General features: G+C 54.0%; 9 protein-coding genes across 9 annotated transcripts; 4 read left to right on the top strand and 5 right to left on the bottom strand.

Annotated features, from left to right (window-relative positions):
• Positions 1–169: 169 nt before the first annotated feature.
• PG997_012496 (chitin synthase export chaperone) lies at positions 170–1,249 on the top strand (the record flags this gene model as incomplete). The annotated part of the gene is made up of 2 exons (XM_066816810.1): positions 170–982; positions 1,052–1,249. 2 exons carry the CDS (start codon positions 170–172, stop codon positions 1,247–1,249), a joined length of 1,011 nt encoding a protein of 336 aa, XP_066662502.1.
• Positions 1,250–1,986: 737 nt separating this feature from the next.
• Positions 1,987–2,607, bottom strand: PG997_012495 (uncharacterized protein; the record flags this gene model as incomplete). The annotated part of the gene is made up of 1 exon (XM_066816809.1): positions 1,987–2,607. The coding sequence occupies one exon, from the start codon at positions 2,605–2,607 to the stop codon at positions 1,987–1,989; it is 621 nt and encodes a 206-aa protein (XP_066662501.1).
• Positions 2,608–3,396: 789 nt separating this feature from the next.
• PG997_012494 (taurine dioxygenase family protein) lies at positions 3,397–4,429 on the bottom strand (the record flags this gene model as incomplete). Its single annotated transcript, XM_066816808.1, has 2 exons — positions 3,397–4,130; positions 4,192–4,429. The coding sequence occupies 2 exons, from the start codon at positions 4,427–4,429 to the stop codon at positions 3,397–3,399; spliced, it is 972 nt and encodes a 323-aa protein (XP_066662500.1).
• Positions 4,430–6,233: 1,804 nt separating this feature from the next.
• PG997_012493 (uncharacterized protein) lies at positions 6,234–7,343 on the top strand (the record flags this gene model as incomplete). Its single annotated transcript, XM_066816807.1, has 1 exon — positions 6,234–7,343. One exon carries the CDS (start codon positions 6,234–6,236, stop codon positions 7,341–7,343), a length of 1,110 nt encoding a protein of 369 aa, XP_066662499.1.
• A 1,060-nt stretch (positions 7,344–8,403) lies between these two features.
• Positions 8,404–10,317, bottom strand: PG997_012492 (uncharacterized protein; the record flags this gene model as incomplete). The annotated part of the gene is made up of 1 exon (XM_066816806.1): positions 8,404–10,317. One exon carries the CDS (start codon positions 10,315–10,317, stop codon positions 8,404–8,406), a length of 1,914 nt encoding a protein of 637 aa, XP_066662498.1.
• A 352-nt stretch (positions 10,318–10,669) lies between these two features.
• On the top strand, positions 10,670–10,902 carry PG997_012491 (uncharacterized protein; the record flags this gene model as incomplete). The annotated part of the gene is made up of 2 exons (XM_066816805.1): positions 10,670–10,683; positions 10,704–10,902. The coding sequence occupies 2 exons, from the start codon at positions 10,670–10,672 to the stop codon at positions 10,900–10,902; spliced, it is 213 nt and encodes a 70-aa protein (XP_066662497.1).
• A 712-nt stretch (positions 10,903–11,614) lies between these two features.
• PG997_012490 (cell cycle control protein) lies at positions 11,615–13,249 on the bottom strand (the record flags this gene model as incomplete). The annotated part of the gene is given in 5 exon segments (XM_066816804.1): positions 11,615–12,026; positions 12,037–12,091; positions 12,157–13,065; positions 13,130–13,174; positions 13,237–13,249. The coding sequence occupies 5 exon segments, from the start codon at positions 13,247–13,249 to the stop codon at positions 11,615–11,617; spliced, it is 1,434 nt and encodes a 477-aa protein (XP_066662496.1).
• A 779-nt stretch (positions 13,250–14,028) lies between these two features.
• Positions 14,029–14,916, top strand: PG997_012489 (OHCU decarboxylase; the record flags this gene model as incomplete). The annotated part of the gene is made up of 1 exon (XM_066816803.1): positions 14,029–14,916. One exon carries the CDS (start codon positions 14,029–14,031, stop codon positions 14,914–14,916), a length of 888 nt encoding a protein of 295 aa, XP_066662495.1.
• Positions 14,917–15,680: 764 nt separating this feature from the next.
• PG997_012488 (uncharacterized protein) lies at positions 15,681–16,823 on the bottom strand (the record flags this gene model as incomplete). The annotated part of the gene is made up of 1 exon (XM_066816802.1): positions 15,681–16,823. One exon carries the CDS (start codon positions 16,821–16,823, stop codon positions 15,681–15,683), a length of 1,143 nt encoding a protein of 380 aa, XP_066662494.1.
• Between the last annotated feature and the right edge of the window lie 2,426 nt (positions 16,824–19,249).

Genomic DNA, 19,249 nt, shown 5'->3' with positions numbered 1-19,249 from the left:
TACGTTCGCGTCTCACCACATCCGAGCCGACGACACACAACCCGATAGAATTATCACCGCGACTCATCGTCAACTGCATTCGTTCGTACCCCCCATTGCTGGGACCCCATCATTCGGCCGGAGGATCGCTGGATTCAAACGCCCGCCTCTTCGCTCCTCGGAAGAAACGATGGGTGGTTTCGGGGACTTCACCACCCTCTGCGAGACGGCGCCGCTGCCGCTATGCGCCTCTGTAGGGCCCATCCGAGCCGTCTCGAGCGGCGTCGGCATCGAACCGGACTGCTACGCCCGCAATATTGAGCTAGCCAATACGCTCATCTTCGAGGGCGCATCGAGCTTCATGCACATCCTCTCCCTGGCCATGACCATCATCATGATCCTGCACATCCGCGGCAAGTTCACCGCCGTCGGCCGCAAGGAGATCCTCGCCTTCTTCTACTTCTACATGCTGCTCAGCTTCTTCTCCCTCATCGTCGACGCCGGCGTCGTGCCGCCCGGCTCCGACCCCTACCCTTACTTCGTCTCCATTCAGGCCGGCCTCACCTCATCCCTCGTCACCTGCCTGCTGATCAACGGCTTTGTCGGCTTCCAGCTCTACGAGGACGGAACCCCTCTGTCCGTCTGGCTCTTGCGCCTCTGCTCCTTCGCCGCCTTTGCTATCTCCTTCCTCGTCTCCCTGGCGACCTTCAAGTCGTGGGCTGGCCTGGGCCCCATCAACACGGTCGGCCTCTTCACCGTCTTGTACCTGCTCAACGCCATTCAGCTGGTCGTCTACGTCGTGATGCAGGTCATGCTCGTCTCCCGCACCCTGCAGGACCGCTGGCCGCTCGGTGACATCGCCTTCGGCGTCTTCTTCTTCGTCGTCGGCCAGGTGCTCCTTTACGCGTTCAGCTCCACCATCTGCAACGCGACCTCCCACTATCTGGATGGTCTATTCTTCGCTACAATCTGTAACTTGCTAGCCGTTATGATGGTCTACAAGGTATGTAACCCATTCTCCTCGGCGGCTGCCGTCGTGTCCTCTGTATATACTGATATGGTTTTCGTTTAGTACTGGGATTCTATCACAAAGGAAGATCTGGAGTTCTCCGTGGGAATGCGAATGAACAACTGGGAGGTCAAAGATCTCCTCCCTGAGGAAGATCACCGAACGACTGTCTACATGGACGACCCAAGCCCGTACGCGCAATCTAGCGCCTACGATCGTGGATACTCGCCTTCGAATGGCAACCGGATGTCGCGATACTAGGCGACTGACGCGGTCGAAGATGCTGGCGGCATCAGGAGACATTCTATTGGTATATATAGAGTAGTGTATGGATTTATGAGGCGGAACATTTCGGAAAAAGGAGAGGGCGTGAAGGCTTATCACATTGGAATTCCCTGGGTAACATCATCAGGGGGCATCCTGTCATGCATTGGCGAGGGGTTCATGGCGTTTATTTTTTTTTAGCTTATACTGAATGATTAATCAAGTAGTTTTAGAGCAGCGGCTTGGGTGTGGTATATCCAGGCGGTGATATAAACATTTAAAATTGAGATTATGACTTCACTCGTCCATCAAGTCGATTTCCTTTCTAGTAATATCTACTACTGTACCGGCACTGGGAAGTGCGATCTAAGATTCGCAGCGGGAAGATACTGGCTAGACTTGGGTGCCGAAGCATTACCTGTAGTATACCTTGCCGAGCATGAAGCTCAGTGGCGACGCCCACGCCATGGCAGCTTTGTGCCATCGATTCGTCAGAGTCGATGGGATTACAGGGCAGGTTACAAGCGTCGGGGCATGATTCCGCGTCTGTTGTCGACGAGAATGCTCACTTGTGACAACATATGTCTGACGGGCGCCAATAACGGTGACTGCCATCAAGTGTAGCCTGATGATGGGGTGGGAGGGTGGCGTCTCGAGAAACTGGACAGCAGCATCGGCCGTCCATTATGTTTCTGAAGAGGTGGGATCTGATCGTCGCGATAGCGGCCGCTACTTCAGTCCGCCTCGTCGTCCCCGAAGCTCAGCTTGATCTTCTTGGCCTTCTTCTTGCCTCCTCCAGATGGCTTCGGGTTCGTCGTCGGTGTCGCCGCCGCCGCCGTTTTCTCCTCCGTTTTCTTCTTCTTGTCGCTATTTCCACCACCACCACCCGCGATGGCCTTGGCCGCCTTGACGGCTCTGGAAACCTCGCGCTCGTCCTTCTCGTTGTCGTCGTCTGCGCCTATCACCCGACCCACCTTGCGCTTCTTGGACGCGCCGATGGTGGCCGCCGCGGTTTCCTTCGCCGAGCTTTCCTCCTCCTGCTCGCCGGCTGCGCTTTCCGTAGTAGTCACCTTCTTTGCTTCTGGGGCTAGTTTATTGCCTTCGGTGGCGTTTCCGTCGTCGTCATCGTCTGGCAGCTCGCCCGCCTTCATGTCCACGACGTTGCCGGCCTCGTCGAGCACCAGGGGCGCGTCTTCGGCCTCTTCGCTCGCGGTCCGCACGCGCGCGGTGCGCCGGCGCGCCGCGAGGATGGGGTCGGGCCCGCCGTCGGGGGCTTGGTGGCCGCGCAGGCGCGCGAGGAAGGGCGGCAGGGTCTGGTCGTAGCTGAGGTTCTTGGCGGTTATCTTGTCGGACATCTTGTCGGTCGGAGGTCGGGGTGGGTTCGCTGTGTACAGATTGGAAGACGGCGCAGTAGGTATTGCACAGCTCTCGTATTTGTGTGGGCCTAGAAGAGAGAGAGAGAGAGTGTGTGTGTGTGTGCGTTTGTCGTGAAGAATGCGCTTGTATCGAAATGTTGACTGGGCGAGGATTGGTGTTGGGATGGTCTGTCGGTGGGAAAAGTTGCCAATGCCGGGAGCGTGGGGCCGTTCCTTGAGCTCTGCTCCCTGTCGTTCCGGTCCGGGACTGTTTTGGCGCAGCAGACCGAAGTTTTACTCTACGATGCTTACTTTCCCATTTTCAATTACCATAGAATTATCGAAAAACCTAACATTATAAGAACAAACTTCACTTCCCTGACATCATATACCAAACTATTTGCAATATAACCAGGCCAAACCAGAATCGACCAAACCTTCACTGATCCCCCCCAAAACACATATACCCCAAGGAAATATAAGTAGTCGACATAAAGTCAACCACGTTGGTCAGACGGCATTTATCCAGCTCGATCCTCGTTTTCGCATTACGAGTTTTCCTCGGCCAAAGCCTCGGTTCTGGACCTACTATCTGGGTCCAAGTACGGCTGCTCAGCGATGCCGACTGCGCGATGGCCAAACCGGTCGCCAAGGTTATCGTAGTCGAACGTGGCGCTGTGGAACACACTACGATTGTCCCAGATAGCTGGAAAACGGAGAAGTCTTGTATTAGCTTCACTTCCCTAAACAAAACGGCGACTCTGGGCTCTGCCGGACCAACAACACACTCTACCTCATCTCGTACTTACCTATATCGTTCTTGTTGCGCCACTTGAAGCGGACCTGCAAGTCGTGGTTTTCGAGGATCGTCGTAAGAAACTTGCGGAGCAGCTCGTCCGACTCGGGCTCCGCCAGCTCGTTGATGGCCTTAGGGAACGGGCCCAGGGCATAGATGCTCTTCCAGCCCGTGACGGGGTTGGTGCGGACGACGGGGTGGACGGCCTCGAGCGCGGCGCCGACATTGTTGAGGCTGCCGCGGGCCGCCGTGTAGAGGCGGACGCGGTCCGGGTGCTCGGCGGCCGCGCGCAGGAAGCCGTCGCCGACGAAGCGCGCCGTCAGGCCCTCGAAGAAGCGCTGGTACGGCCGTGAGAAGCGGTCGTACAGCTCGCAGCCCGACGCCCACAGCGTGTCGCCGCCCGTCGAGGGCAGCTGCGTCAGCCGCAGCGACGTGTAGTCGGCCGGGTTGGGCTCGAACTGGATGTCCGAGTGCCAGAGCGCCGCGTCGTAGCGGCGCCCCTTGGCCTGCGTGAAGTTGAAGACGGACTTGCGCGCCTGCGAGCTGATGGTGCTGATCTCGGCGTCATCCACGCCGAACTCGGACAAGTTGTTGAGGACCGGGTGGATGTGCAGCGTCGAGGTGGACGGCTTGCCGGTGAGCTGGCCAAGTCGATGGACGAAGCTTTTCTGGAGTTCATCCGTGAGGTTGTCCTGGGCACGGAAGAAGACCACACCGCGCCTGGAGACTGTGGTTAAATATGTGAGTTTTCGTCCTGTAGCCGTGTAGAGGACGTGATGAAGCCTTACTGGTGATGGCTAGGTCCCGAAGCAGCTCATCCGCATTAGTGGCGCTCAACAGGTCGTCAACGATATTCACATTGAGATACTCTCTCCCGATCACCGGGGTGGTCTCTTCGTAGGCAAATTTACTCAAGGCACCGCTTAGTTGGAGAGGCTTGGGGTATGCTGTTGCACTCTCTGTAGTCGCTTCCCCTTTGGAGTGCAGGGAGGGAATGGGAAGTTCGGATAGGAGGCTAGGAGCCATGCTGTAGTCTCTGAATGACGCCTGCCTTTGGGACACGATTATCAGCCACCCTGGGTACCTTTACTTCCAGAAGAGCGAGTCTGGAGTTATTTATATTTGCCTCTATGTAACCAAGCCAGGCTTGTCATACACATTACACGAGCCTCCAAGTTGCATAAGGAGGACGCGGGGAAGCTGATCACGCCATAGAGTATTCGCCCAAGCACGCGGAAATCGCGCCATAGCATGTAGAGCGCATCCTTCGAGGTCCTCTCTTTGATTGGTAGTTTTCGGCTGTCATGATGCCTGCTATCGGAGCCCGTCGTGCAGAATCAAGAAGCTGTATTGGAGGACTTGGGGAACCTGCAGCACACCCCTCAGGGCCTAATCAATAACTCGGCAGTTCATGGTATACTTGTGCTATGCAGCGTCTCCCACCAGGACAATCCGAATATGCCATGGCAATTGGATCGTGTAAGCGCCAACAGGAGGGTTTCGTAGGACGGGGCCTGAGGTACCAAGTTGGGGTCTTCCCCTAGAAGGCACATAGCAAGTAGCGTATAGGTGGTAGATCCACGATCAAGAGTCATTGCTGGTGCGTACCCCATTGCACTCAGAGAGAAGGGAGAAGAAGAAAGAGAGAAAGGAGTATTTAAAAACGAGAAATGAAAGATCGCAAAGCGTAAATGGCAATAATATAAAAAGGTAAGCGAAACATTTACTGTGTTTTGAAAAATCTCGAGTATCAAAAATAACAAAAGATTGAAACCTAGCATCTCTTGGTTTCGATCCAAGGACCTCCGGGTTATGAGCCCGGCGCGCTTCCCCTGCGCCAAGATGCTTTCTTTGGTTGTTGTCAATTCTGCGCTTATTGAGCTACATCTTAGAAGAGCAATCAGACCATCCACACCAAACATACTTATCCAGGGGCTTCCACCTCAAAACTTTACTGCAATTGACCCAACAACTTTCACGCGGTCACTAACATTGAAAGTCAGAACTCACAACTTGAACCAGTGGCATATAGCTTGACTGTAGAACGCGCGGTCTGCCGATGCCCAATTGACTATTCTACCGGGTCAGAGCACCGAGACGGAATGAGCTGTTATCGCTACAAAACCATATCCAGTCTGCGATGCTCCATCCCAGGTTCAAGTCAACTACACGATGAATCAATCACATCTGAAGTGCAAGCTTCGTGTCAGGCGCCAGTGTTCTTTATCACTATAACTGTCCATCATCGCACGCATCCTAGCGTGCCTCCGCGCCTGCAGAGGAGCGTTTGCTAATCATCAAGAGCCAAGATGGCTTTCTGACAGGAAGTCTGGCAAATGGTAAATAAGAACCCACACGCTCAAGAGCAAATAAGATTATTGCTCAAGACCAGACTCTGCGCATACCATGAGAAAATGCCTCGGAAATCCAGAAAGTCCTTCCTAGGAAAAGAAAAGGAAGACCACAAAGCCTCGAATCAATCTCCTCGAACTGTCGCATCAAGCAGTAATAGCTTTACTCGTACTTGCTCCCTTGTTGTATAGTCTCGCTATATTGCGAACATTATCAACTGAGGTGAGTCGAGACAAAACCAAGCTCCATCATTTGAACATCCTGGGTTTGCCCCTACCTACCACGCCCAAGCAGGCCGAGGAGACTCATTATAGAACAGACCGGAAGAAGAGACGTCTCTGCTAGCATACTCTCATACGGATCCAACTCCCGGAGAGGCTTGAAGGGACCCCAACTCCATCATACGGAGCTTCGAGGCGAGAGAGACGGTCTGCCTTCCTTTCCGATTAACGGTCGTATGGGAAGACAAGAGTGCACAATGCAGGAAGCATCTTCGCGGGAGCAGGGAAGCTGCCGCCCCTTGCCGACAAGGAATATTCGAAGCCAAAAGCCGAACTCGACGTTGGTACGAAGCCCTTATACCGCCAGCCCGAGTTCCCCGAAAGGAAACACAGGTGCCGACAACACTGGCACGACCTCCGGCAACAATGCGGCGCCGCCGACGAACGAACTGCCAGAGGACTTGCCTGTCAACGCCCGCCGTACGCAAGCATCAACTGCAAAGGCGAGCCGCAACATTTGCGGCTCTCGTTTCCTGGAACTGGGCCTTGACGAAACTTCGCCGCAGGGGCTCCCAGACGCTGCATCCGCGCCCTTACTTGCCCCATCACAGTTTGCGGAAATCAACGGGACAACTGCCGTCCAAGAATCAGAGCATCAGACAGCCAGCTCATGTTTTCAAAGCGCCTTGAAAAGTGCAAAGTTCGCTCTGACGAGCCCTGCCTTGTCCCACGGCGAGAAACAGAAGCTTCGCGCTCTATGCGCCGCCTGCCAGCCAGCCCAGTTCCTCTTGTTGCAATACATGCATGGCACATCCGAACACCCCGATTCTTCTGGAAGCCTCCAACTCTCGGCCGAAGACGAGAGACGTCTCACGGCCGCAGTGCGCGCAGCGACGAACCGCCTCGTGGCGATTCTGGTAATAATAGCAGATATGAGACAGTTAAACGCCCAGTGGGGACAACACGAACTCAACTCATGCCCGACCCAAGGCGGCCATGGGAGCGTATACGGGCACCTGTCTCAACGGAGAGGAGCCGCACAAGAACTGGACACTCGACTCGAGGCCGCCGAAAAGACCATTCGTGAGCAAACTGCATCCATGGGAGACATTCTTGCGAAGTATGGAGTGAAGGACTCTGACTCGTTCGATTCCACTTGCCTAGTGACGCCGGCGGTGCCTGCAACTGAAGAGCAAGGTCGGCCCGAGGAAAAGCAGCCAGCGCCTGGTCTGATACGACGCTGTTTACGTAGTATCAAGGCCGCTATGCATGATCCAGCTCTGCCTCCAATAGCGCAAGAGGGATCAGTATATGATATTTGTGTCGGCGACAGCAAGGCGCCTCGCTGGGAAAGACGGCAATCTTAGTCACTCGCGTGCCAATCCTCTACCGCCAAGTCGTGCCTGGGAGCGAAGTCACACATGCGCTTCTCCGGACACTGGGCAACCGCCATGGAACCGCAAAGTCGAGACCTGGATCTTACTTCATCGATGCGTGCAGTCTCAGCGGAATAGCAAAGTATTCTGTAAAAGGGTTGAAGAGAACGTGAAAGATTGCATTTTGCAGCTGAGCAAAGGCCAAAGGGCGGAGAGGTGCAGGAAGCTGAAGGCATTGATGCCAGAAGGGAAAGGCTGTGGTGCCTTGCGATGAGGAGTGCCTGAGAGATGGTTACCATATATAGGATACACTGGGCGGCCCGGGCTGTGTGGCGACATCAGGGATCAATCGATGTTGGCTGGTCGAACCTCTCAATGCCAGTACCACAGTTTGTGCTAGAAATTCGCCAATTACCATCAGTCAAATAGAAAGAAAATTCGGGTATTTAAGGGTAACTGTACCAGTCGTAATCTTGCCAATACGTAATTGTAGCGCATATATACCGCAAAGACATGCGCTGCATACCGGTGCATTTGCATGGAACGTCCAATACGATATGGGTGCTGCATTTATAAAGGGCATGACAGTCGTCACTCGATGAATCCTATTAGTTAACTTCGCAGTTCAACTTGGGGAAACCCCATACTTGGCAATGGACACGGTCTGTAGATTCAGTCTATTAATTTGAGGCAAAAGCGTCTATGATTCGCAAATGATTCCTTTGCTCATGCTTGAAGCCAATGCGATAGTTCGCAGATGAACTAGACGCGCTGCTGAATTGTGTCGCTTGCCACCTTCCAACTCAACGATTCGGGGGCTCGAATAAAGGCTTTGCCACGAAATGAAGGCTCTCGAGAGTCCACGCAATAACGATCCAGACTAGGACCATGATTTATTTCTTCCATTCCACAAAGGGACGCCCAACTCCAGCGCATGCAGCCATCCTGGACCCTCGGTCTCAACGCCATGCAAAGCAAATAGTATATGGTCACAACGTGAATCGTCATGAAGAGGTCGTTAAAAGAGTACAAGTGATGATGAGAGGCAGCATCATAGATAGATGCCGACCCAAGAAGGCTTGGTGCTGACGTCGGAAGTACAGCCGTCAACAGCACAAAGAGTTTTTGTTGCTCTGTTCGGGTCTGGCTTGAAGCCAACCTTGTGCGGATGTTTGGAGGTTGTAGTCTTGCGGTTCTTGTTGTCGTAACATCTTTTGCAATATACGTGTCCACAGGCCTTGACAGCCCAGAAGTGGCATTGAGGGTCCCTCCGGGTTTTCGCTTTCTTCGCGGGCGGTCCATTCTCGGCAGTCTCGTCCGGATCGTAGGTCAATTCCTCTTCGCAGCTGGGACAGATGAGGATTTCTTCACCGCCAGTATCACGAGTGAAACCATCTTGAGCCTTATGAGGGGGCTCATGCTGGGGTTTGAGCGGCCCAGCTGGCGCAGGTCCAGGCCGAGGTTGGAAAGGGTGCTGTCCGTAGTTGAGTTCTCGATTCAGATTGGCGAATGGACCAGGATTTGCATTGTAGTTGCCGTCTTCCCCCAACATCATAAGATCATCGTCAATCGGCGCGTGGGCCGGCCCACGAATGTGATTTCCCATGCCGAAGAAACCGGCGAGAGGACCCCGGTTGAAAAAGTTCACCAATTGCGCCGCCACGGGTGCTGCTGGCCCTGGCGGAAGAGGGGGCAGTTGCCGCAAACCGAGGTTATTAGGCGTCGGAGTGCGGATGTTAGCTATGCCACCGTTGCCGTTGGGGGGTCGTTGCGCGCGCTGTGCGTGGTGGTGGTGGTGGTGGTGATGATGATGGTGGTGGTGCGCGTTTCTTCGAGATGCCGACCGACCTCGCAATTCACCACCGGCTGGTTGGGGGTGTGGACTGAGTCCGTCCTCCGAATCTGAACTTAGTTCAATCACGGCTTGATTGCCAATATAGTTACTATCACTGCGATTCAACCGTGGAGCATTGTCCCGGTGCTGTGATTGTCGCCGCCTTGCGTTCTGGGACTGATTGGCCTGATCCTCTCCATCGTCACCCGTCAAATCAATCACTGCAGGTTCTGCTGGATTGTTCCTGCCATTCACGGCACCAACACTTCGACGCACCTCGACACCCACTAACTCGTCACGCTGGGGTCGCGCCTGTCTGCCCCCAAAGAACAGGTCCATCCTGGGGAAGGGTAATTGTTCACCAAAGCCGGGTATTCCTTGGGCGTTATACCTCAGCTGCGGTAGCTCTTGAACCTCTTCAACGTCGTCGTCTTCGTCGTATTCTTCCTCAAAATCAACCACGGCTTGCAGATAGTCTAGGCTGCCGGAAGAGTGGGAGGACTGGCGTGATCGATCTGGTGACGGGCTTAGGTCACTGTCGCCAAAGAGGCTGTCGATGTCGATGTGACGGTGGACTGGCTCGTCTTCCTCGTCGCTAATAAGATCGACTGCTTGATAATAAGCGGGCGGGGGATTCCAAGCATCAAACCTAACCGGGGCCTGCTCGAAATCACTGTGCTGACGAACAAAAAGAGGTCCGTTGGGCATAAAAAAGTCGGCGCCGTTGTCGTGTTCGGAGTCCGATATTTCTCGGGGATGGTATGGTTCGCCGTCCAGATGCTGCGATTCAACGTCGGTCTCGGAGAACAAGTCGTCAAGATCCTCGGCAATGTCTTCTGAGGCTTCGTCTTCCGTGACTGTAGTGGCGGATGGGGATGCTCGGTTGTGCCACCACTGCACTTCGACCGGTGCAATTCGACCACCAAGGTCAAGGGCGTTTTCTTCGCTATCTGTACTGCCGAGGCTTTCGGCGTCACCGTCGTCTTCTCCGCCTGGGTGAATATTGTCGACGGTTGTGTCCGAGAGGGCGTCGGAGGAGTCAAAGTCTGAATCGTTGGCTAGGGTCGAGGAAGCTTCTGGGGCGCCAAAGTAAGGCGAAGGTGATGATGCCGGGGAAAGCGAGTCGGCCATAACTTAATTTTTGAGAAATGTCCCAAGTCAAGCTGCTCATGCGCAAGGCACGGAGCTGCTTGCCTATTTGTGGGGGATTGTGGCTTCTGTGCTTGCCTCCGACGCTCTATTCACTCACTGGAGAAACACATTGTCAGCACCGGTGCACCCAGGCCTCTCCACAGTGCAACAGTTCAGATAAATAGATATGGTAAGTTTCCGGCTCAGTTGGCTGGGACCAAGGGACCTCAGACTCCGTGCCAATAGAAATCGTGCAACGAGAGTCCTCGCGCCTAATTTGCATGTGTAGGTAGAGAGGGGCAATTGGGGCAAGTTGAGGGTGACCATGAATCGAATTTATTAACATACCAAAATGACGGGCCTAGAGTAAGCCGGTTCTGTTACAGCCTTGCTTGCGATTGCATGGCGCCTCTGTGCATACAGCCTGACCTCTTTGCACGCTGCGACGTGACGTCGCGGGTTGGCGAGATGGAGACGGATGCTATGGGGTTCGCTATGGAAGGAAAAGAAGAAGAGGGGGAGGCTGCCAGGGCACTGTTGTGGGCGACGGGACCTCGAGGGCGTAACGTGACGGAAAAGGAATAAGGAAAAGAAACCAGAGCAAATCCTCCTAGTTTGAGCGAGTTGTTGTTGTTTGATCTCGGATGACAACCTGGAAGTTGGGAACGGAAGGTAGGTACTTACCTTCCTGTTCCTTCCCATCCCGTATGGCTGGCTTTCGCCTCCAGCTGCCCAGATGCCCAGATGCCCATGGCATGGCCAAAAGGAGGTCTTCGGTGGTTACTTAACACAGGACGTGCCACATCCGGCTCATGTGCACTTACTGGTGGCGTACCCAGAGTGAAGTACCTACATACATGTTATTACCTGAGAAAATGCTCTAATTATTTCCGTAAACGCCGATCGCCGACGCATCAAATATGCAATCGACCAGGCATGATGATTATGTCACTCTTCTGGACAGCAACATTGATGCAGTCAACCAAACATTCGCCACGTGTCGTCGCTGTAAAAGGCTTCAAGGTTTTGGTATCATTACCTAACATATTGATCCCTGAGGCCTGCATTTCAGTATCCCGTGGTTGTTGTACAGAGTATCGACTATAAACTAGACACCCGTTCTTCGCTCGACGACCCTTTCCGCTGGCACCATTGCCGTATGCATGTTTCGCTATTTGCTTTCACAACAGTCTGCTTCTACCACCCAAATTCACTTCCCCTGCCAAATCTTGATTATCCGGCGGTGTATTGGTTTGGGAGTCACTCCCACCTTGTACCCCCATTTCCCCAAAGTCCACTACTCCTGGGTCGACAAGATGGCGACCTGACCCTTTTGATCCGCAACCACCAGCTGAGTAGCGTTGGGGCTCCAATCGAGACCCTTCGCTGGGAAGTCTGACCTCAAGATCTCGCTCCAGCTCTTGCTGCTCTTTGCGTAGTGCTGCACCACGACCCCCGTAGATCCACCAATGGCCAGAAACTGTTGCGAGTAGTCCCATGCGAGACTCTGAACGGCGCAACCAGTCTCGAATGTCTTGACCTTGGCGGCATCGCCCTGCTTTCTAATGTCGAAGATTGTCACAATGTTCTCGCCTTCACCCGCAGCAGCAAACCAGAATCCGTTTTCCGAGAAAACAATAGCATGCACCGGCGCACCCAGCGAGAAAGACGTGGCTTGCTCGCCCGTGGCCGTCATGAAGACCTTTGATCTCGCCCGACGCAGTACCGGCGGCGAAAAGATGCCCATCGGGATGAAACGCGCAAGTCGTCAAAGCTAGTACACAACTGTCAGTAGGCAAGATAGATGGCATGTATGGGGATTTTGTTGTCTTGACTTACCGGAATCCGTAAAGACGCGAGCCACGCGTTTGCTCTCCTTAAGATCGTAGAATACAAAGCTCTTATCCGAGCTTACCGAGGCCAGCAGCTGCAACGACGGGTGGACAGCTAAGCCTGTCACGGGCCCGGAGTGCTCAGAGAAGCTGGCAACCTCTTGCTGGTCGACAAAGACCTTGACCGAGCCACTCGCTGTGGCCAAGACGATCTTATAGTTTATCCACGCGGATGCTGTCACAGGCTCTTGCAGCGTTAATGTATATTCCAGCTTGGACTGCACGCTGTTGTAGAAAACGACTTGGCCGCTGTGTCCTCCAATAGCAACATGGCCATCCCTGTGCGCAAATGCTGACATGTCCTCGACAGGGCCGGGGACAGGTCCTTGGACGGCGTAGGAAGAGATATCGGCCGAGGTCGCGGTACCCTCGGGGATCGGGCGCTTCTTGCGCGACTTAGACAGCATCGCCTGGGTATCCTCGATCACCTGGACCACTTCGGAGGGTAGAGTATCCGAGTCGATGGCCATGGAATCGGCGGCATCGTTGGCGGTGGCGTTGCGGTTGTTCGAAACCGACACCTTGGAGAGGGCGATCCTCGCTTCATCGCGCTCTCTGGTCAAGCGAGCAATGACGCGCACTGCCGCATCGTTCTGGTATAACGCAGTGGATAGCTCTTCCCTTGTGCGTTGAAGCTGCTCGCGCAGATTGAAAGACTCGAGCGCCATGGCGTCCCATTCATTCTGGAAGGTAGAAAGCAGGGCGGGAATAGATGTGAGAGTAGGCGGTCGGGGGCGAACGACGCGTGCCGTTTTCACGGGTAGAAGGTCATCGAGGGTCAGGTCGGCGCCGGTGACAGGATCCTTTCCGTTCTCCTCGATCCATTTCTCGATCAGGCGTTTCTCAAAGACATTGCCTACGGAGAGTCAGTACCGGTCCACGAAGCTCGGGTCGGCGAGGCAGCGGATGAAGGGACGTACCTGAGATCTTGGAGATAACAGGCTCCTCGGCAGGCTCGCCGGAGACTATAGCACACGAGTTAGTAGCTACATAGTAAGAAATGCAAATATGACAAATGGCGACTTACTTGCGCACAACATATTGACTGTTTGGATATGTGATGCTGTTGTGCAGTTGCGGCGGGCGCATCTGTTACGAATATGGGAGAGGTCGGGAAGATTTATGTTCAGCCTCGTCAACTTGGGCCAAATCCAATTGATCAATCTCATGCAATGCAGCTCTGGTCAGGACCCATTAGTGGAGCCACTGGCGCTAGGCCTGTGCTTGGGTTCACTTGCTTTCAGGTCAGTTCAGGCAGCTGCCGCTCCTTGCATCGCATCACTGAGGTCAAGATTATCAATCATTTGAACATTGAAGCCGGGCAATTGCTTTGGCATACTTCAAGTTCAATGCTGGTACCAAGCATACCAAATGGATGCTTGAACCTTGCCCGTGCCGACGATACCTAAAGTCCTTACGTGTACAGGCATGTCGTACTTACCTACAGGTTCCTCTGTGGTAAACACTGGGATCACACATAGGTATGTAGCCGGAGGAGAAGATAAAAACACCGGACCAATGATTCTAGTGTTCTCGCCATCGTACTTGTAGGTAATACCGGTAGAATGAATGTATTGAGCCATGAATCGTAGGTCTCTGGCGAGTTTCATACCAGCCGTGGCCGATACTGGACGCTACTGGGCCGGTAGAAAGAGCCGTCTATCAAATCATTAGTGGCCGTCAATCGGCGGGGCGTGTGCAGTACCTACCAGCATCTGGTGTCCAGCTTGCATGGAGACGGGAGAGAGCACAGCACAAGCACATGCAGGATGAGGACCATGTTGGAACGATATCGATATCACAACGTGACGACCCCAAAATGCCTCAATTCACGCCCATGGAATTGAAGTTACGGATCAAACGCATCCCCAACCACAACGAACTCGGCGTCGGCTTCACAACCAAAGAGCGAAGCAACGTAGAAACGCCGCCCTACGTCGAATTACAACCACGCCGGACACTTTCCGAATTTATGGAAGCTTCAAGTGCCTCATCGTCGTCTACGGCGGCGCCAGCGCCGTCGGCCACACCCGATGCAGCGCCCGCCCCCGCGCCCGCCCCCTCCAACGCTGCACCTCCTCCTCCTTCGCTTCCGCCTATCGACTCGTTATCGACAGCGCCCATCAAAACTCAGATCGCCGTGCTGGATACCCTCTTTGAGCGATCGACCGAGCTGCACACCCTCGTCCTCCCGACCTTGCGACGGAAGCGTACACCTACCGCCGATTCGAGTGCCGGTGGTCCTGGTCCTGCAACATCAGAGGCGGACCACGAGTCCCCTCTTTCCTCATATACGTCGCTCATACGGCACGTCGGCTCGCTGCTGGCATCCCTGGCCTCCCAGTCGGCTTCTTTCGGCACTACTCCCAGCCCGCAGCAGCAGAAGCTGCACGGCATCCTGGGCTCGCACCCGCGGCTCGGGGCCAAGAAGGTCGAGTCGGCCCAGTCGCAAGCCGAGCAGGCACAGCTGAACCAGGGGGGCGCCGAGGAGGCCGAGAAGCTCAAGGCCCTGAACGACGAGTACGAGCAAAGGTTCCCCGGCCTGCGGTACGTCGTCTTCGTCAACGGCCGGAGTCGGCCCGTCGTCATGGAGGACATGCGCAGGCGGATAGACAGAGGCGACCCTAAGGAGGAAGAGCAGGAGGCCATCAAGGCCATGGTGGACATTGCGTTGGATCGCGCGAAGAAGCTGAACGCAGTCGACTGATTCGGATGAGTGCCGCGAAGAAACGAAGAGCCCCCAGGTTTGAGCCCTTGGTCTTGAACCGACCTCTGACAGCTTCCTACGGTGCAATGCCATACTCGCTTCATGTTAGGAGAAGCCGGTCTGAATTGACTTTCCCAAGGCAATCCGGAGCCCAGGACGAGAAGCAACACCCAAGAGAGATTCTGGTAACATCCTAGTGGCCGATATCTGCAAAGCACTGTTCTCTAGCAGCAGCGGTATTGAATATGCCAGCTTTACAGACCTAGGATGTGTCTGGACAAAGAGAAGCTGGGCTACTGAAATGATCTGATAGGTTGCATTGGTGACCTGTAATGCCAGTCGCGATAGACATTGGGGCTGGCAATTTGCTACTCAGTATGTTGTAGAACGAGGGTTCCGAAGGAAGTGCACCTCATTGACACGGCGCAAATGCTTGAACTGGGTGCGCGGCACGGCCTACATACGAGCTCATACTAGGCCACACTACGTATTATTCTTCACGTTTGGAAACCGACATCGCTGCCAAACGACGGCGGGCGCTGTAGTATATACGGTACGTTGTTGGGCAAGATCAGGATCGACTTATAAAGCCCAATACATATAATTGTTAGACCATTTCCGAGCCGTCCAACGATACGAGTCACCTGCGGGTTTGTCAAATACTTATATATAATATGCGCAGCCCCTTTCTCTCCAAGGGCTAATACGCGCCCATAGGACAAACGATATGGCGAGTTCGTACCTTTTCCAACATATGCACACAGCTAAGCCCAAGGGATACCGTCAAGTTCGTCCAGGTACTCTTCATAGAAGTGCTCTTCTTCATCGTCCCTCGTTCCATCTCCAGGTGACTTAGCAGCGCCGCCACTGAACAAGGCGCCAAAGTCGGTATAGACATCGTCCATATCGTCGTCACTAAGATCAGCATATCGATAGTCGTCATCGATGACTGGGAAGGCGGTCGACTCTTCTGCCTCATCGTGGTGAAGAGGCGTCATGATACTTGTGACGAGCGTGTGTACGGTTGTTGTTGTTGGATAAGACTGATTCTGCTGCTGCCGCTGCGGTGGTTGTGCAGAGATGGGGTTCATGGCGGTGTCATCACCAATAGAAGATCTACTTGAGTCGCTCATGCCGGCCTGGTGGGGTATATGGCTGCTGCCGCAGTGGTGGTCCTTGGCAGCCGCAGTGCCGGAGGCGGGTGTGCCAGTTGTATGCGGCCGCCAAACGCGCGGTAGGTACATGCCGGCGGCGCTACCGCGTCCCGGAAACATGGCCCCGGTGGAAGCCGTCACCAGCTGCAAGCCATGGCCCATGACGCTCATGTCCGACATGCGCCACATCCGGTCGTGTCCTCTGGTCACGGCGGCCTGCCTCACGTTCAGTCGTACGCGGTTGAGGATCGCCGCCTTCCGTACCATGGCGGTCTGGTGGCCCGCTTTCTTGGGGCCCATGGCCGCAAATTTGAGGAACCGCGAGAGCACGGGCGTGTCTTCGCCGGTTTCTCTGTTCAGGATATGCGTCGCAGGCAAGGAGTAGGGCTGCGACAAGCGCGAAGTGATAAGTCGATGCCGCAGGCGCCTCTTCTTGCATGGGAGATGGTTGGTGTTCGGGCCATCAACGTCATGAGGAGCTCTCTGCCGTTTGGATATATCAGGGGTCACGCTGTCTCTTTTCCCAGGGCCTGGCGGATCTTTCGGTCCGGTTTCCGAGTTAATGCCCCTAGATTTGCCCGGGGTAGATGCTGGCGTCTTGTCGAGTCGGTTACTATCTCGTTCTGACGAGGATCTCACACTTGTCGAGCCCGGCCTTGAATCAAGGTCTAGTCGTAACCCCCCATCTATCGCCGACGTCGTTCTGCTGAGCTCATGGACCGGAAATTCAGGGAGGATATTTCCATCTGGCATGGGGACGAAGAACCCGTCATAGCCGGTGATGCTTCTGACATGCAGCCCTTTGTCTGGCAGATACGTTGGGGCTGAGATCCTGATTTGGAGCAACTGTAAGGTCGGAATTCCAGCTGTCTCGTGCAGTCTCTGGGAGTCCATTGTATGACTGGCCCATGGCTCAGCAGGCTCGGATAAGTTATACCGGGGACACAACTCGACTGCTGCCATGGCGCGCCCGCTCTACAAAACAAGACACTCAAGATTATTATGAGCCCTTAGAGCCCTTGGTCAAAACCCTTGGTCACCTAGCGGCTGGCTGATGCTGTTTCCCGGTTTTCGTCCCAATGCCGCGGCGTCCGTAGTACCTTTCACCAGTGCTCACGTGCAATAAAAGGAGCTGCCACAGCAAAGTGAGACCGAAGGCTACCTTGGGAAGTATATCATCTTTGCTGAGTATTCTTCGCTTCAAGTCGTGCGATGTCCTACACTGTATCGTATAGTGTAGGAAACGCAAACGACGAGCGTCCAGTTCTGTGCGCAATGAGATTTGTGGTGTTTCTTTGCGCTTTCCCGATTCCCTGTCCAGAGCCAGACCGCAAATAGCCGGAAGGGTCAGTGGTAAGTGAAGCGGCCTTCTTGGAATGAGGCCGGACGCCCTTGCGATTTGGGTGTCTTTGTGGTTTGGGGATAACCTAGAGGAGGCCGAAAAGTGGTGGGTTCGTTCCAGTAAGGCTACAAAAGCAACACGATGATGGACACAGCTGATGCCTGCCGGACTGTCTGTCGTTTGTGTTGAGTGCGATTGATTGAATGCGAGAGGGACATGGCGTGAGACCCGATTAGGTGTAGTAAGAGCGACAACCGAAAAAGACGAGGAGGTGGCGCGCGGGGAGGGTGTGATCCTTTAGTAAAGGAACGTAGGCGAGTAGACAGCCAATTTGTGATAGATGACCACCTAGCCACGTATACACATTGTCTCTCGTGGTCGGTGAAGGAGTGTGACTTGGAAACTAATTAAAATGCCATTACCACTTCCTCTATCCCTGGCTGGAAGAAGCTTCCTGCGTATAAGCTTCGATCATGTACGAAGATGTATATACAACGTAGTGTGTAGGTAGGTATGGTATGTCTACATGCACATAGTTAAGTACATGTATGCCCTTCAACCATCCCGCCCGCCCGTCCGTCCGTCCGGGGCATCATCCTTGGTGGGCAACTGCATTCAAGTTTACCTGCTTTAGGATGTAGGGACCTATCTTTCTGTATTCCTGTCTGACTTCTTTGGCCCGGCTTTCGTAACTGAAGTTAGGCGACTGTTGATGGCCTTTTCAGCCAGATGGAATATAATGCCTCACCCCCGACGATCATATCCCGACGTAGCAATACAGGGTGCAACAGTACATCCTTACACACACTGGCCAAACAGGGCTGCTGGGGTCAGGTGAGTTGTTTGTATGTATGCATGGGGAATAGAAACACGCAATGTAATTCATCGGAGATCCGACACAAAGTATACCTACCTACCTACATCCTACCAACCTTTCCAACCCCCGGTCGTTTTGCCATGAAGCTCGAATGCAAGGGGACATGGTTGGTTCCCGGGATCAACCCAGGCCCCTCATTTCAAGCACCCCGGATTCCATTTCTTTTTGTTTCCCCAGACCCCCTCCAGACCTGGAGAGCAAAGATCGGCAAACATGCAAAGGGTCAAAGGCTTGTTCTTATTCAGCTACACACTCTCTTCCCAGTCTATAGAATTGCCCCTTTTTATTGTCAAAACTGCCGCCCATCACATAACGATTTCCTACCTCTAACTGCCAACCAAGCCGTGACGAATCTATAATTTATACGGGGCGATGCACGCATGGTGTATCCATCAACGAGGCAGTCCTCCACTGGCTTACGTTGAATACATGTCTCTGGAATGGACAACCCACGCGTCCAATAACACACCTACCGTGGAAGGTCAGGTTCAGCGGCAAGGATGTAAGGATGCTCCGACGGTGTGCCTGGGCCAATGGCTGCTGTCCTGGCGGTCACGCGGACTGCAGAAAAGGAAGATGACCACAGGCCAGGACGAGACTAGGCAGGCCGTGTCTGGGGTTTTGGCTCCTTGGCTCTTCTGGCACTCTTCCTATTGGTATCGGTGTAGGCCAACAATATATACGGATACTACATGCCTGACTTTCTCATGGCAATCTTGTTGGTGGAACGCGGTTGATCTACCGGCCTGTTTTCACATCCGTTGAATATACTGCTGTCTGCATCTAAAAAGGGCAGCAAATAATCGCTGATAGGCACACGCTGTTGTATGTAGCGACATATCATCAAAAATGTACTTGCGGTTCTTCAGCCGTCCCATTGCCGCCAAGGGCCTTTGGCATGTTCATGGTGTATTACGCCAACAAATGATTGCTTTTGCTGCATGCGAAACGGGCAGACTA

Source organism: Apiospora hydei (assembly GCF_038363865.1).
Source record: "Apiospora hydei strain CBS 114990 chromosome Unknown utg000009l_segment0_segment0, whole genome shotgun sequence".
Lineage (NCBI taxonomy): Eukaryota > Fungi > Ascomycota > Sordariomycetes > Amphisphaeriales > Apiosporaceae > Apiospora > Apiospora hydei.
The sequence above is the reverse complement of the archived record's forward strand: the minus strand, read 5'-3'. Positions and strand labels throughout refer to the sequence as shown.